Consider the following 16,243-nt stretch of genomic DNA (forward strand, 5'->3'; position numbering starts at 1 on the left):
ATTGATACCGGGGGTTACCCTGACCCAGGTGCAGGACCTTGCACTTGGCCTTGTTGAACCTCATGAGGTTCACACAGGCCCACCTCTCCAGCCTGTCCAGGTCTCTCTGGATGACATCCCGTCCTTCTGGTGTGTCAACCGCACCACTCAGCTTGGTGTCATCCGCAAACTTGCTGAGGGTGCACAATCTTACTTCGCTATTTATAAATCCTGCAATTATCAGAAAATGTCAAAATTTTGTATATTGACCCACTTGACAATTCAGCATGCAAATATAAGACATCAAGCTATTTGAGTAATTTGATAGTGTATAAATATAGTCATAGCCATCAGAATTTTGTAGCTGTTATTATAATACATTATTTAAAGGAGAGCACAAGTAAAACCCAATATTCTTCCTAGACTTGCCTACTCCAAAGATTCCTGCCTGAGGACTCCTCACTGCACCATCCAAAGCCTCTCTTACCAGACAGTCTGAACATCCACTTTTATCCAGGTAATTAATTATTCATGTCAGTAAAGCCAATATCAGCAAGCAAGACAGGATGTTTCAAGCAAACACTGATGCTCTAATTATAATTCTGTAACAAACATTCTACTGCCATAATTTTTCTGATTAATTCTTACTTTGGCAGCCTACACTTTCTATTAATATCTATAGCATTGTTAAAATAATTTCACTTATAAATCAGTCATTTGATATTAAGTTCTGCGAGTGTTTTCTCCATAAATTATAGTGAAATGCCTTCCCACCCCCCCTCCACTACACCATATTATAAGTAGCTCCAAAGAGAAAAATGGCCAGCATCATGCTACGCTTTTGACCTCAGGGGGAGGCAACCTTGACAAAATACTGCTATTAGTTACTTTTTCTGCCTCACCCATTAGATTAGAAGTAGGAATTACTAAAACAAAAGAGCTAGCTTATTTCATAGTATGGGAAAAGTATTAGTAAAAGAGCACACTATTATGATAAATAATCTCATTATCGGGGACTAGAGTATTTCAAAGCCCAAATATTTATGTGGATAAATAGGACTGGTCCACTTTTTTCCACAGCAAATCCAAATACACTCCTCACCAAAAAAAAAAATAAAAAATCTTAGCTTGGTTTCTGGCATTGAAGTATAGATACTGTCCTTTAAATAGTGCAGTGATGAATCCCTGCTTCTTATCAAGTTGTCCCCCTCTCTCCTGCCATCTCCCTCTTTGGCTTCTTTAGCAGCTAAGGGGTATGCTTCCACTCTTGCTCCCCCGTTCCTTCGTTTTGTGGTACTAGTGGAGTCTCTTTCTCTGGCCCCTTATTTTCATGAATCTTATATGAACACTATATCTTTAAGAATGCTATTCTTGTGTCTCTGTTGCATCTAACAATGGTTTCAAAGCAAATGGCCAAAAAGGAATGGGGCGTGGGGAATGGATAAAGCCCATTTCTCTAGGAAAAGAGGCCAAAAATGAATCCAAATCAACAATTCAGTTTTTCAGTAATTTCCTGTCTTCATACACTGACAATCCCCTTCAGATGACTGCACTACAGACACACAGCATGCTGACAGACCACCGTTTCAGAAAAGTACATGAGAAACAATGTAAGACCTTGACATTTTGGTTTGCATAGAAGGCAACTGGCCTCTGCTGGGTCAACAGAACACCTCATCCATCCACTGCTGGTTGGGAACCTCAGCAGCTCAAAATTTGCTTACTTTGGTTTTATTTCATGAAAATAGATAGATAGGTAGATAGAGAAAAATTTTCCATTAATACAACACACTCAGTGAACAGACATATATCAAAGTGCCTGCCTCCTACAACTTGACTGTTTCTTTCTCCTATGCCTTGAAGATTTTTCAATTTAGGAGAAAAGAACAAAACACGATCTAAGATCCAGTTAGGAAACAGAGTTACACTGAGGAAAAGGGAGATTCCAGATTTAACAATCTCAATATAATTTTAGAAGCCAAATGTATAGAATATTGTGATTTTAGATCCAGATGTGTTGCCATCCTACCCTTTAACCTCCCGCTCAAGCAAACTTAGCCTGCCGGGTTCACAGGCTTGGCCAGGGGATAGCTCTCCTTCACACATCCAGTTACGAGGACGAGTTTTGTGCTAGCCCAGAAGCTTGTAATAATTTAAGATGCATTTAAATAGAAAGCAACATTTGTTTGGTGTAGTCCTTGTTGGAAACTTGAGGCCACCAGCCACGAGACAGACAGAAGCCAAGGAGGTTTACCTAGAGTAGGTTGTTAATACATTCTGTTACATCTCGTGTTTTGGCAGGGAGGAAGGAATACTGCTACATCAACAACAACAATGCCAGCCTGGTAATGTGTTCACTGTCACAACAAAAGCAATACAAGTTTTCTTCTGATTTGGATCTGATTACAGTTCCAGGGGGGGAAAAAAAAGAGCAATTTTATTTGCTTTTCCTTTTGGTTTGAATTGCATAGGTTTGCACTGGTTTAGGCTCTATAGCATTGTAAATGTAAAACGAGAAGTAGCACTTAGTTACCAGGGTGAGGTGCTTTGAAGGGAAGATCTTATCATAAACACCTAAATTAATGCAGGCCAGTTTGAAATTTGTCATGAAAATACTGAGATGAACAACTACACAAATTTACTCCTTTCAGCAAGTTGAAATGGATGATGACAGAGCAGAAACCATGCAAAGCCATCAGGCTTTGCAGGACTTCACATCTCTGAAATGACAATGGACCAAAGCTGGCAGCTGACTTTCACTTTGAGGTTTTTTTTTTGTTCAAAGTTCAAAAGAAAACCCAGAGGGTGAAAACACACAGGCAAAACAGGAACAAAATTTGTCATGCAAAGCAAAATGGTAACATTTCACTATTTTGCAAGATATTGTAGATGCCATAGTAACTGTGCTTTAAAAATAGAGTACGGTGCTGTGAAAATGGTACTATGTAGAGCTAAAATCCCAGACAGACGTTCGTGCTCAGTTGGAAGCAGAGTTGAGTCATACGTATGAAACCCTCAACAAAACATTCGGGAGCCTGTGATGCAAGGGGACTCTCTAGGAGTTCTTGTTTCTGCCCTCCCTGAAAGAGAAACGATCACAAGACATTTGAACTATGGAAAGCCAAGATGCAGAGCCATTTGAAGAGAAATAGGTAAGGGCTATGGTAGATGAGGGGGGGAACATTCCTGAGATACGTAGTAACCTCGTATTTGAGGTTTGCTTTGGAGCTATCTGGCCATTGCCCAGCCTCGGGCTGAGCGTCTCCTCTGAATCAGCACTTCCTCAAACAAAGCTTTGCTTTTGGCCAATGACTCTTGAGTTACCTCAGTAAACTGAGGGTGGAAAGTACCAAAACACAGAAAGTACAAGAAAAGCAAAACGACGCAATTCCCATTGTCTGAGTCTAAAGCATATATTAAAAAAGCTGAATCAGATGAATGATAGGGCGCAGGAGAAGGAAAAAGCAGAACTGTTACCTTACAAGGGAAACGTCTGAGAAGGCAAAGCAAGAGTTTCGGTAGACACCAGGAGCCAAGAGCCTGGTCTCAGGGGCACAGTTTCCATCTGTGCGGAGCTTAGCGTTTCCATGGTCCAGCCGTGGGAGTCCACACGCCAGCGCACAGCACATTCAAAATCCTCAACCTTTATTATGAGAGGGAAGAAAATCCTGAAGACAAAAAGTAAAGAATCATATCCCAGGAGGGCAGAACAACTTAATTTCTTCCCCTCAGTAACAGGAAAATGGGGAGTTCATGTGCCTCCCTGAAGAGATGATAAAAAATCCCAGACAGCAACAGCTCTCTGATCACCAGGAAGATAAATGAGTGCTTGCAGACCACAGTGGTACTCCATGGAGAAACCTCTATTCTTATTATATAGAGACATATTCTTATGCCTCAGCCCCATGAATATCACACCAGCAAAAAGGTTTAAAAAGCAAGGGGAAAAGCGCAAACTTTCTCTTGGCTGTGGTGTGTACAGTACGTCAAATGTTTTGGAGGTCCCCACTTCCCCAGGGATGGGTTATAATTCCCACAGTTGTGCATGTGGAAAACAACGGGGAGGAACAGATGAGCACAAAAGAAAAGGCCTTTCATAAACAAGGCTCTTCAAAAAAATCTGTTTTTGAAATGACCCAGATTACATTTAGAAGAGATTACATTCTTAATCCACTTATTTGACATGCATTATGAGGAGGATGAAAATACTAAATCAAAAACTTAAGACTTCCATTACAACTCCAGGGAAAAGCTTCCATCCAGAGAAAGATGACCAAGAACAACTTTCCCCCTCCAGTGCAAAGGGTTTTATTGGGACACAGCACCCAGCGGGATCCGCGGCTACAGCGTCACTTCCCGGAAAGCATTGCTACAGATTTCTGGGCTTTCACAGCGCAAGCTAGACTGCTCCTGCCCTGTTCCTCAGCAGTGGCAGCTACGTCTGCCTGCAACATAGGCCTTTACAGAGCTCTTCCAGAAAGGAAAACATCAGGCCAGAAAGAAAAGTTGCTATGAATGTTCAGGCCAAAGTCTTCCAAAGGTTTATATGTTTGGGGTGTCCCAGTTTTGGAAGACTACATGAAATGTTTTAGAGTGTCAAGTTGCAAGCTCCAACTCTGCAAATCAAGTCCATTTTGAATATGTCTCGCATTCAGCTTCCAAAAATCACTGGACATCTCTATGCACAAACACGTATACGTATGTGATTGTATGTATGTTTGCATGGGGGAAGCAGAACAGCCTTCTAGAAAAACACTCATGTCAGCCTCAGAACAAAAGTCACAATGCAAGGTGGTGGGGTGGAACCACACACAAAAAAAAACTTACCACAAAAAACCCCTCCTTTTGGAATAGCAACAGTGTTGAGTGCAAGGTTCCACAAACACTAACGCGAAATGAAGCCTTCATAGCACAGACACTAGACCTGCAGCTTCCATGGAATGTGCAGTGGGATGAGCTATTAGTGAAGCAGACCAAATACGTAACGAGTACCTAGACTGGCAACAGCACACCATAGCCACCTTTCATGGTGCTCTCCTTTAGTGTCTTTTATCTTAAAAAAATCGGGAAAGGGTTGAGCCCTGGCCTCAACTCTACATTTCTCACCTTTCTTGATGCAAGCCAAACCCTGGCTGTGACATCACAAATGTCTGCCTGTTACAGAATTTCTTTAAATACAAACATCACTCAAATGAATTTTATGGCTTCTTTTACAAACCTGTTACAGAAGTAGAAAACACTTTTAAACCAAGCAGGGTAAAAACAGGTAGTTAGCCCCATTACTGTTTCCCAAGTGAACAATATGATTACAGGTAACTTACCACCTTTAACAGAGGAATACCCATTTTCAGAAGTAAAATGGCATGTAAACTTTACCCATATGTTTGGAGAGAGTATTTTCAACATGACAATTGGGATAAAATGAGTGAGTATCATTTGGCAGATAATCGCTATAGGTAGCGTATGCTTCGGAAGTGACAGTCCTCAGAACTGTTAATGGTATTCCTTTTAATGTCCCATATAGGATTTCTCATCTGAGAACAAAAAAAAAAAAGATAAATTTGTTTGCTAGATTACAAAATCCCTGTTGTTGAGAAGGCTTTTAGAAATTAATTTCATACCATCAGGCAAAAGATGGCATTAGACTTTTTTTTTTCAGCACATGGCCTTTCAGAGAAAGTAAATACATACTGAATTTCTCCGCTGTGCAAGAAGGGATGCTATAGCATCAGTGGCATTAACAGCTGTCGGAAGGGAAAAGAACATCTGGATGCTGCCACATTTGCACCGGTGGAAGAGGGAAGTCAGTGAGTAAATATTACCTACACTTACCCTTGCACGCATAGTAAGGTCTGCTGCCCACCATCCTTACCAGCATCCCTGCTCGATATATTATGACATGACATTAACTTTTTCACAAAAATGCGGAAAAAAAACGCAGGTGCATTTGAAGTGTGCTTTTAGTAAGGATTCTTCAATTCTGCAAATAAAACTGAAACCAGAGGAAAAAATTCTCAGTTACAAGCCATAGGAAACTGTGGTTTTTCTCCAGCTCTGGTAATAGTGGTGATTTTTTTTTTTTTTTAGTCAGTTTGCAGTTAGCATGGTACATGCAACTGTCCTTTTTTTTTTTTTTCCAGACCTAAGCTAATGCCCCCAAAGCATTCATCCTTATGACATAAAGGCTTGAATTAACCACCAAACTAAGGATAATGTGTATTAAAAGTTTTTAAAGGAGAAAGCAAAGTGTCTCCCCCCTCCCCCCGAGCTTAGTTTGACCCAAGTTCTGCTTTAGTGGCTTTATGTATTTTCTGCTTTACAATTGCTAAAACTTCTTCACAGACAAAGGAGGCTTCAGTAACAACAATGAAGCAGTTTACTACCTCAGGCTGGCAGGCATCATAAACCCAGACAATTTTGCAATGCTGGAGAGACTGAGCGGGATCAGCCGATGCCTGCTTCAGTGGGGGCTTTCCTGCCTTTACACCACACAGCGCTTTTCCTGCGTGGATTCACATAACACACTTCCACCCACTTCTCAAGTGAGCCTAAACATGTGGTCCTCCTTTGGAAGGAGAAGTTGAAGAGCAGTTGACAGAATGCAGAACTAAGAGCTAAGATTAACTACCACACTTTCCTTTCCTCTTTTGGTGCCTATTTCACTGGTTGCCACGTACAAAGGAGAAGATATCTCCCAAGGGTACGAGAATCTGGAAAATAAGGACAGATACACCATGTTCCCCAGAGAGGCATATATTCTTTCAAGTTAAGGCTCTGCAATGTGTTTGAAATCAGCCATAAAATGCCAATGCTTTAAAATTCCTTTGTATTGCCATTATGTGAAAACCATTCACATTTTGAAAAATTCTTGGTTTAGCTATCTTGATAGTACTGATTTAATGAAATGTTAAGGAGTTCATTTTGGAAGAAAAATTAGTGATTTGACTTGCCAGGAAAAAGCTTCAAGTCCTTTCAACATAATGAAATGTTATTAAAAAACTTTGAAGTATGTACTATTTAACATCTGCGCACATTTAGTAATCAAAAATTCAAACTCAGTGATATGAAATGGTTTTGAACTGTGCCATGGAAATAATCTAATATAAAGTCTTGCTTTCAGATTACAGTTTAGTAAATTTGCAATGCATTATCATCCAAGAATAAAGCAGATACCGTGCAGACTAGCAGCAGATCCAGCAGGGTTTAAGGTATTTAGACAGATGACTTCAAAATGAATGCAATTACAACATTCGATTGCTGTCCCAGGCATTTTCCAGTCACAGACGGAGATTGTCTCATACAGGAAAGACTGGCGTGGAGACATGCTGATGCACAAGTTAAAGGCAAAGATATCTGCCAGAGTCAGAGTCACTAGTTCCCCTCAACATGAAAGTGGAGAAGACAAAGTTGAATCGCTGCAGGATTTTCTTTGTTACTCATTAGCAAAACAACAGAAATTTCCACTAAAACAAAAAAACTCTCTCTCCTGACCAAAACCCCAAATATCCGCCCAAGCCTTTTATTTATCTGTCAGGAAAATGGCTTGTATAAGCATATATTATGGAGGTTTTCTTTCATAGCCTTTATCAATGCTTGCCACTTTGCATATAAATTACATAGCACAGCTAAGTCCCCCATCAGAAGGCGGGACCAAAGTACGGACCTGTGGGATGATTAGGCTTGACAAATGCCAAGAACACACTCTATTTCTCCAGAGTGTTACCACCCCCAAAAAGGCTCAATCCCAAAGCACGTTCTACAATATGCAGAACTTTTTGAAACATTTTTGAGCATTTTACAAGAGTTCTCACCATCACCTGGTTCATTCACTCTCCACGGCATACACCAGCCTGTGCCAGACTGCAAGCTGAAGGACTACTGGATTCCTTCTCTTCTAGGGACATGGTAAAGCTTCGAGTCTGGAATACATGTTTGCATTAATTTGTATACGGAGATGTCTAAGGCACAGTCTTATTAATAATGATAGAAGAGACTCACACATTCAGCAGTGAGTTAAATTTTCTTTGTAGTTTTTAAGGCCAACCTCTAATATTCCTCTGGATCAGAAATGTCATTCTTTATTGTGCTTTACAGATTATTTCATTATTTGTAGCAAAACCAGCAACCTCTACTGATTTCTGTAGTTTTTAAACTGAATTTCCATACAAATTTAAAAAAATGTCTAATCGTGACCATTTTTTCCTTGCTGAATTCTACAGAAATTAAAAAAATGTGCAACAAAATCCCAGACCCTGAACATATATACATGTGCATAAAACATATTCCACATGTCTACATGAAACGAGAAAAAAAAAATCTCTTTTCCTGCTTACCATCACTCTCGGCTCACCACTACTTTTTACTCATAACATACAGCAGGATCTGCCACCACCCAGCACTCGGACATCCCTAAAGAAGCCCCATGTTGCAGCACTGAGCTGACATTGTCCTGCTGGGCATCACAGGAGGGCACCACAAACTTACCTGGAGGATGTTACTTCAGATGACAAGTGGGACTGGGCAGCCTCTGTTGTTTAACAACACGTAAAGGTGAATTTTATAGATAAAACCACACATTCCTCCCTCCCATGCACAGGTCCAAATCTGGCCCTGCAGGAAAGAGGCACGACACCCTTTAACTACACCTGGAGTTTATACGAGCTCGTTTATTTAGGTTTCATAAGATATCTGGTATTTAGCCAATTACAATCACTAATCATCTGAAAGCACGCTAGCAGCCTATATCTCCCCTTCTTGCCTGCGCACTGCTCCGCAATGCCTAATAATATCACTGCAACCTGAAAATAAGGTTTTCCTCATTGGAAACATCGCAGTTTTGTCTTCTGCGCTCTCAATGGTTTGCACTTCCAGCATCCTTGGACTCCTGGGGCTCAGCTGGAATTGAGCTCTAGGCTCTCCCGCACCTCGTGTTAAAAACAGCTCTATTGAAATACTGATACCAGCAGTACATTTCAAAGCAGTGAGAGAGATTTCACAGCTAAAGGGTGGCTGCTCCCTTGAAAGTTTTCCAAAGCCATGCTGCGGCCACTCCATCACCACGCACGCCCCTGCTAAGGGAACCTGCATCCCAAACCATTTGCCTGGAAGGCGCTTCCCTGTGTGCGAATAGGAGCTGTGCTGCGAGGGCCTTGAATAGATGCATCGCTTTGCTTCCTTACACATCCTCAGCCAGGAAGCTGTTTTCGAGGCAGATTCAGTGGTCCACTCATTCTTTTCCATTTCCTGAGACTTTGTTCTCCAGGAAGCGAAACTGCACCCTGGAAGAGCCGATGGCATCACACACACACACACACACACACAGGTGCAGCACGCGTGTCCCGAGTGCAGAACTGATGGCTGGTTCTCTGCGATACTTTGAGTCTTTAACAGCAAATATTTTTACAGAATCATTGCAGAATTAGGCCTGTAAGTCTTGGTAAGTGAACAAAAGGAATCTGACTAGCAAATATTTAGATGAAAAGTATTTCTACTCGAGTAACTGGTGAATAAACTTAAGGAGTTTTTTGTTCTGATTTTTGTCTTTCTTTAGAAATTTTTCCAGCTACCTGCAAGGACAGAAATCCAAATAGCACACACAGAAGGAATACTCTCCTGAGACCAGCAGAAAAATGGATGAATTGAATGCTGCTGAGAGTAAAAATAGGTGCAGGAGAGCTCAGCCCTCTGAGAACAGATTTTTTGTGCCACAGGGTCAGACAGGCCATAACGTTATGAGCCAAAACCTAGAATAAAATTACTCATTTTCCACTTGCATAAAATGAAGTTACTCCAAATTACTGCTAGGTAGGGGCTCAGCTGCCCACAGATTCTAACCAGTCCACCAGGTTCAGCTCTTCCACACACAGACACTCCAGGCTCAGGGAACCAGGCCATTGCTTGGCCCACAGACACCTCTGGGTTTCCTTCATTCATCACTTGAGATCATGACCAAGCACATGTTCACCATACCACCGTATCACCACCAGTCACATAAGGTATGCACCTGCACATCCTATCAGCTGATCAGACAGGACCCATCCCACAACCAAATGAAGCCCTCTCTCCTGTTTCACAAGGGTATCAGGCCCTTGCTCTATGCCCAAATGTCCATTTTTCCTCCCTGTGTGACCAGAACTGGTGTTTAATTGTGTGGCGTGTGTCAGAATTGATCTGGTATCAGAGCCCATGGATAGGGTCCATCAGCTCTGGACTGGATGCCAAATGCCAACAGATCAAGGCATCACACAGGTATTTAGATGGTGGAAATGGAGCATAAAATGACAATTTGGATTGATCTTTGACAGGGTAGGGTTCTTTGAAATAAAAGTGATTTTTACAACAGACCATTAGCATCCAAAAGAAAGGAAGAGCTTCTCCCTAACCATGTTGCTGTGACTGGCATAGAGTCATGCTCTGAGCCCTCAACTTTCAGGAAGGAGGAAAACCATTTTTCCCACCCTACAGCAAAGACTGAGAAAGGGGACCTGAAAAGCTTTCAAATGCATAAAAATCCTGCAGCAAAGAAAAGGAAGCAATCTGTTTTTCACAGTTACAATGGGCAGGACAAGACGACACGGGCTTAAATTGCCGTAAGAAAAACTTGTGTTAGACTCTGAGAGCTTTTCTAATGTCTAAGGATAATGTTATAAAATATACCTGCTATGGAGGTTATGGGCTTTTACCATAGGAGGTCTTTAAGAAGAGGTTAGAAAAACATCTTTCTTTGGTAGAAGAGTTTAGATATAGCTGATGCTGCCCAAGGGGGGGAGCCCATAATAAGGTTTTTTTAGACACCTCCCAGACCTATTTTTCTATGATTTTTCTGTGGATAAGTTATCCCTACACCTACCTGCTTAATTTTCCTTTTCTGTAGCTTAGCAGTTAATTTGAGGCTTGTGGGAAAGAGCACATAGCAGGCCTGAGGCGCAAGAGACTCCTTATAAAGTGAGAAGTATTTGGGGAGCTGGGGAGCAATTTCTTTATTATGAATGTGTACACATGCAAGTAAGCTCTCTTACCACCAAACCCAATGTAAATAGGTAGAACTGTATCAAAGGACTTGAAAATCATCATAATCTTAATTTTACAAATGGGGAATGCAGGGCACGGAGGTCTGAACCATCTGTAATGACACAGCAAGTTACAAAAATGAGCCTGAAAATTAGATTTCCTGGCTCCCCAAGTGACCTATCTGATGGAGTACATGCTCCTCCTGCGCTCCCTCCCCTGCCCTGCCTCCCTTCCCCCAGCAAGCCACGCAAGACTACAAGGATTGCAGTGTTTCCTCACAAAAGTCTTGTCTGCAGCTGGGGGAAGTCAGACTACAATAGCGTTGGTAACTTCTGCCGTAACAAGAACACACTTCACAAAGGTGTTCATTACCAAGGAAAGAAAAAAAACCCCACAAAACTAAAATCTAAAGCTGCCTCAGGACCTGCACCGTGAAGAGCTGATCTTCCCCATCTTCATTCTTTAACTTGCCTCTTTCTGTCTAACCTTTGATAGAAAGAATTTATTTTTCTAGAAAACAACTGTCTATAAATACAAAAAAAGAGAAGACAGAATAAAGGACACACTACTGATAAAGAACAGAATCGTTCTTTATACAAGCACAGAAGAGTTCACAAGCATTTGCAAGGGAAGCACTGCCCCAGCTCACTATGCAGAAGGAGCAGTCTAGCTCAGCATTTGCTGGCCACTTTTCTAAGCCTGCTGTAACTTAAGCCTGTAGGAAATCAGAGCCAAAGATTAGAACTGAAAATCTCTCATAACAAAGCATTATAAAGCCAGTGCCAGTCCTTCTGCACTATTCCTTACCAGACTGCCTAGGCTTGCTTCCATTTCCTACCTGCCAATGCTGGAACCCAAGGAGGACCCACACTTTAATCACCCACAGGAGGTCCTGCCTCTCACAACTGACTATGCCAAGACACACCGGGCTCCAAAGTAATTTTGAATTAATTTGCAAGAACTCTGGTAGGTTCTAAGCCCCATACATAGAACAAACAGAATTTGGATTCACCACTACAGGTAAGACAAAACAAGAATTGAAGAATAACAAATTAAAAATACATCAGGAATGCAAAAGTCAAAAACATCTTCCAAAAGAATCAATGGCAATGTTTTAATTGGTCATTTTCTCCAAAAAACGAAGAAAGGCTTCTGCGTCACTGGAATAAATATAATCAAATTCTTTGCATGCTTAGGTCTTTCCTAGCTTATTCGAATGGCATACTTAACTTTTGATTTATAAATCAAGGGATATTGCTCGCTCCCATAAGATGCATTCCACTGGGGCTCAAAGTCTTTAGCAGATCCACACTGTGCGTACTTTCTCCTGATGGTTTCACATTCATGTTCATCAACACTCAGCAAGAACCATAAACAAAGCCCTTCTCTCGGATGCACACATGCAGTTCCCATTGACTCCGCTGGATTTTCAGCTGACTTCAATAAGAACTCCATGTGCATGCAGAAGGGCAAAACTTGGCTCTGCACATTTAATAAAATTGTATCACTAGATACCTTGTAAATGAAGGGCAATGCAGGCCATACTGAAAAATAATATAAATTGAAAACCCAAAACTTCACATTTCAGCCAAGTCTTCCCAGAATAATAAAAAGGGCACACATTTTAGGCAACTTGAAATAAACCCCCCTGTAATATCTCATTTTGAAAGTGTGCTCTGGCTCCTTTAGCAGGACAAAGCGTGAAACCTAGCTACCTACATAAGGCAATGATCTTCTTGTCTCAGATATAGCAATGATACTGGCATATGAAATGATTAAGCAAAGGTGGTCAAGTTGCAATCTGTGATTTGCCAAGTCATTTTCTGCATCTATATCCCTGCTCTGTAAGTTATGAGGCTCATTGCAAATGAACTTAAAGCGTAGCAGAATACCACAGTAGAAAAAGTAATTATGTGATATTAATTACTAATTTTATATTATTTTGAATCTATTCTAATACTGGTATTTTAAAGATATCAAAGGCTTGAATCCAGGAGTATCTGTCTAAAACCCTTCAACCCTCTTTCCCACCTGGCCAAAAGAACAGCACAACAAAAATCCCACGTAACCTAGGAACAATCCCCTTCCAAATTTCAGATGATATCTAGCAACACAACTTCTGCCAGGTACATTAGCTAACGCACACTAAGCAAAGCAATGCCACATGTGTTTTCTCCAAATTTCTTCCCTTTATTTTACTTTTACTCATTCCATGATGTAATAACCTGTGCTTTTTTACTACCCCTTTAAAAATATCTACCTATTAGGATGAAGAATATTCTGACTTCTAAAAATCCAACTACTAATAGGCTTCCTTGAACTCTCTGTTTGGCTGACAAGCGCTCATTAGCCTGCAATTAAAAATGTATACACAGAAGTACTCGGAGATGGAAATCAAAGAGGGGGCTTGATGTTCATATGTTTGGTTTTTCCCCCTCTAAGTAGGAACATCTCTGATGATTTTCACACTTAAATAGCAGAACAGATTTTATGAATCATTTTTTCTTCCTGGTTGGAACAACCCCTATTCCCTGTTGCATTGTAATACTGAGTCACTTTACATAAAGTTGGTCATTACTGCCAAGTCAAGGGAGAGAGGAGAGAAGTGGACAAAATGCTCTGAACATACACGTGCGATAGGATATGTATCAGACTGCTTCTTGAAGCAAACTATTTTAAATGGGAAAGAAAAAAATCATTACAAGACAACACACGTAAGGGAAAACTATTTCACAGATATTGAAAAAGTCCAGTAAATATAATGTAATATTGACAATCAAAGGGATTATAAAGACTTTTTTTTTTTTTTTTTTTTTTTTTAAATGAAGCGAGGGTCTGGTCTGTTAGAAATGCCAAGTCGTACTGGTCATTCACACTAGATTACCCAGTAAGTTAAAAACCGGGGTGGAATCTGTTTCTCCCAAACAATGGCACTGTCAAACAAATACTTACAAGGTCTGGTGGAGCCCTGCTGCCTCAACATCACCTCCCCTCCCAGCATCATGCCCTGATGCTGGCAGCCCACGAAGACACTCATCTGTCTCGGAACTCCTTCATGTAACTCAGTGACTCCAGGTCTACTTTCTGTTGGCTCTGGCGAAACACGAGCTTAGCGAATTTGCAGCATGTTAGAACGAACATCTATTTCAGATTAGCCTTTGCAATTCTGGGTTTGCAGTGGGGAAAGGAAGGGTTTCCCCACTCTCCCCTTGGTCCTAAAGGGACAGGGCTGGTGCAAGGAGGGAGCTTTGACAACTTTCATTTGTTTTAAATGCATAGCATGGCTATTCGGTGATTGAAATAGAACTAGGTACCTTTAACAATCGTTTTTCAAGAAAGCTGATTTAAAGAGTTAAGAAAGAAAAAACCCACCAAAAAAACCACCGGCCAAAACCTCTGCCTTTCTGCATGTCCTGTTTAAGCAATGACACATGAAGAACTTTATGTTCGAACAATTACCTGGTACTTTAAATAGGACAGTGAGGGAATAACATATTAAAATGTATTCACACAGCATGAGACTAATCCTCCTCCTGGGAATACCGGTGCAAATCAGAGTAACTCCTCAGAGGTCAATTGAAGTACACCATCATAAAAGAAATGAGAGGCAGAGGGGAATCAGGCCCCATCTACCTCGAATTTAATGCAGAGGTTGCAGATCATCTGCAATGATAAAGTGAACAACATAAATATAACTGACATCTATTCAATTGATCTCACATCCTGCCAACTATTCACAGCTCCAAATATAGGGCTGAAGAACAATGGTTTGAGGAAGGGAGGCAGAAATCCTGCTTCTACCCCATTCATACATTCCTATCTGCTAATACCTCTGACTTGAACTGCCTTCATCTCCCCACGCTGCTAAATCATTGTAGGTTTAATTTGACATTGTCTTCCCGCTCCTGAAGAACAACTTCTCCTTACAACAAAATAAAAAAAAAAATAAAATACCAGGATGCATAAGATAAATGCAAAAATCTGTGCAAGCATGAGAACCTACAGACAAACAAGCAAGAAAATCCCTATCTAACATACCATATATATAAAAGGCACTAGCAAATTGATTAATTATTTGGAAATCTGGCACTGAGAAAGAACGGTATGTATGCAGGGGAGGAAGACTAAAATATGAGGCTATTGCAAAGTATGGTGCCATTTGTGCTAATTTAAGTGGATCTGTAATTATTTCCTACAACTTCATGATGTCCTGAACCAGCTTCCTCCTCCCCTGCCAGGCTGATAAAAGGATCCTTAGCAACACACTAAATATATTATGCAATGTATTGAATACTACCGAGAAAAAGCACTGAATTACACTGAAACAAAGAACATCAGGTGCAAACACCACCACCGCCAGGGAAAGATCACCTTTAACTATTTATCACATCAGTAAACGCAGGCATTCTCTTATGTCTCTGTTACCAGCACCTAACGGTATTTGCTACATTTAACAAAGTTAAGGTAAATTTTACCTCAAATCTACTTAGGCTCGAGCTCTTTGACCGGGATTTCTTGCGGAGGTAGACCGAGAAGAACCGCCGCACTGTGAACTTCTTCATGTTCATGTCCATTGCCCCGTCCCAGCTGCGGCGCGGAGCACGAAGGAGCTGCGGCGCCGGTGGAGAAAGCTAGCGCATCCCGATTGCTCCCTATTTATATCCACAGGCAGGAGATCCTCCGAAGCCTCTGTTTCTGTTCATCAAGCCGGGCAGCACAGCTAGACCTGCAAGAGGTGGGTCACGGGAGCCGCAGGAGCCTGCTGCTTGCAGTTCGGAGCATAAAGGCGTTATGCTCCCTCTCGCTTCCCAGTGTTTACATTTCGGTGCGGGGAGCCGAACTCTCTCTCCGCTCCCTCTCCCCCTCGCCTTAGGTCCTACTACGCCCAATCAGGCTCTGCTTTGGCTGCATGCATAATCAGCTCCGGCAGATGACAGCTCCTGCGTCCCAGGCGTAGCAGGTTTGAGATAAATACGAGATGTGCCTATTGCTTTGCACTCCCTTCTCCTCTCTCAGTCAGGCTCTTTCAATTTCCTGGTTGCCGAATCACATGGGGAATAGGCACATGCTGCACTTCTGTTTTTAGCTCGGAATTTCAACACTGCTATAATTACTGAGGGCTATAGTGGTCAGACCCGAGAAGAAATCGGCTCCCGCGTGAGAGTCTCTTGCGGGAGAAGGCTGAAAGACGCCATGACCCCACTGCCAGAGCAGAAGGGTCTGAACCTCCTTTTATTCTGGGGAGTATGCAAAA

At 41.5% G+C, this 16,243-nt stretch overlaps 1 protein-coding gene across 1 annotated transcript in view; it reads right to left on the bottom strand.

The window, feature by feature from the left end:
- The window catches only part of LOC104128301 (ribosomal protein S6 kinase alpha-2), a 175,079-nt gene extending 159,516 nt beyond the window's left edge, over positions 1 to 15,563 (bottom strand). The window contains exon 1 of the mRNA XM_009641061.2: positions 15,465 to 15,563. Within this exon, the coding sequence (XP_009639356.1) occupies positions 15,465 to 15,563 (99 nt within the window). The remainder of the gene's footprint in view (positions 1 to 15,464) is intronic.
- Between the last annotated feature and the right edge of the window lie 680 nt (positions 15,564 to 16,243).

The sequence above is a fragment of the Egretta garzetta genome, unplaced genomic scaffold (assembly GCF_000687185.1).
Source record: "Egretta garzetta isolate BGI_Z169 unplaced genomic scaffold, ASM68718v1 scaffold676, whole genome shotgun sequence".
In the NCBI taxonomy this organism is placed as follows: domain Eukaryota; kingdom Metazoa; phylum Chordata; class Aves; order Pelecaniformes; family Ardeidae; genus Egretta; species Egretta garzetta.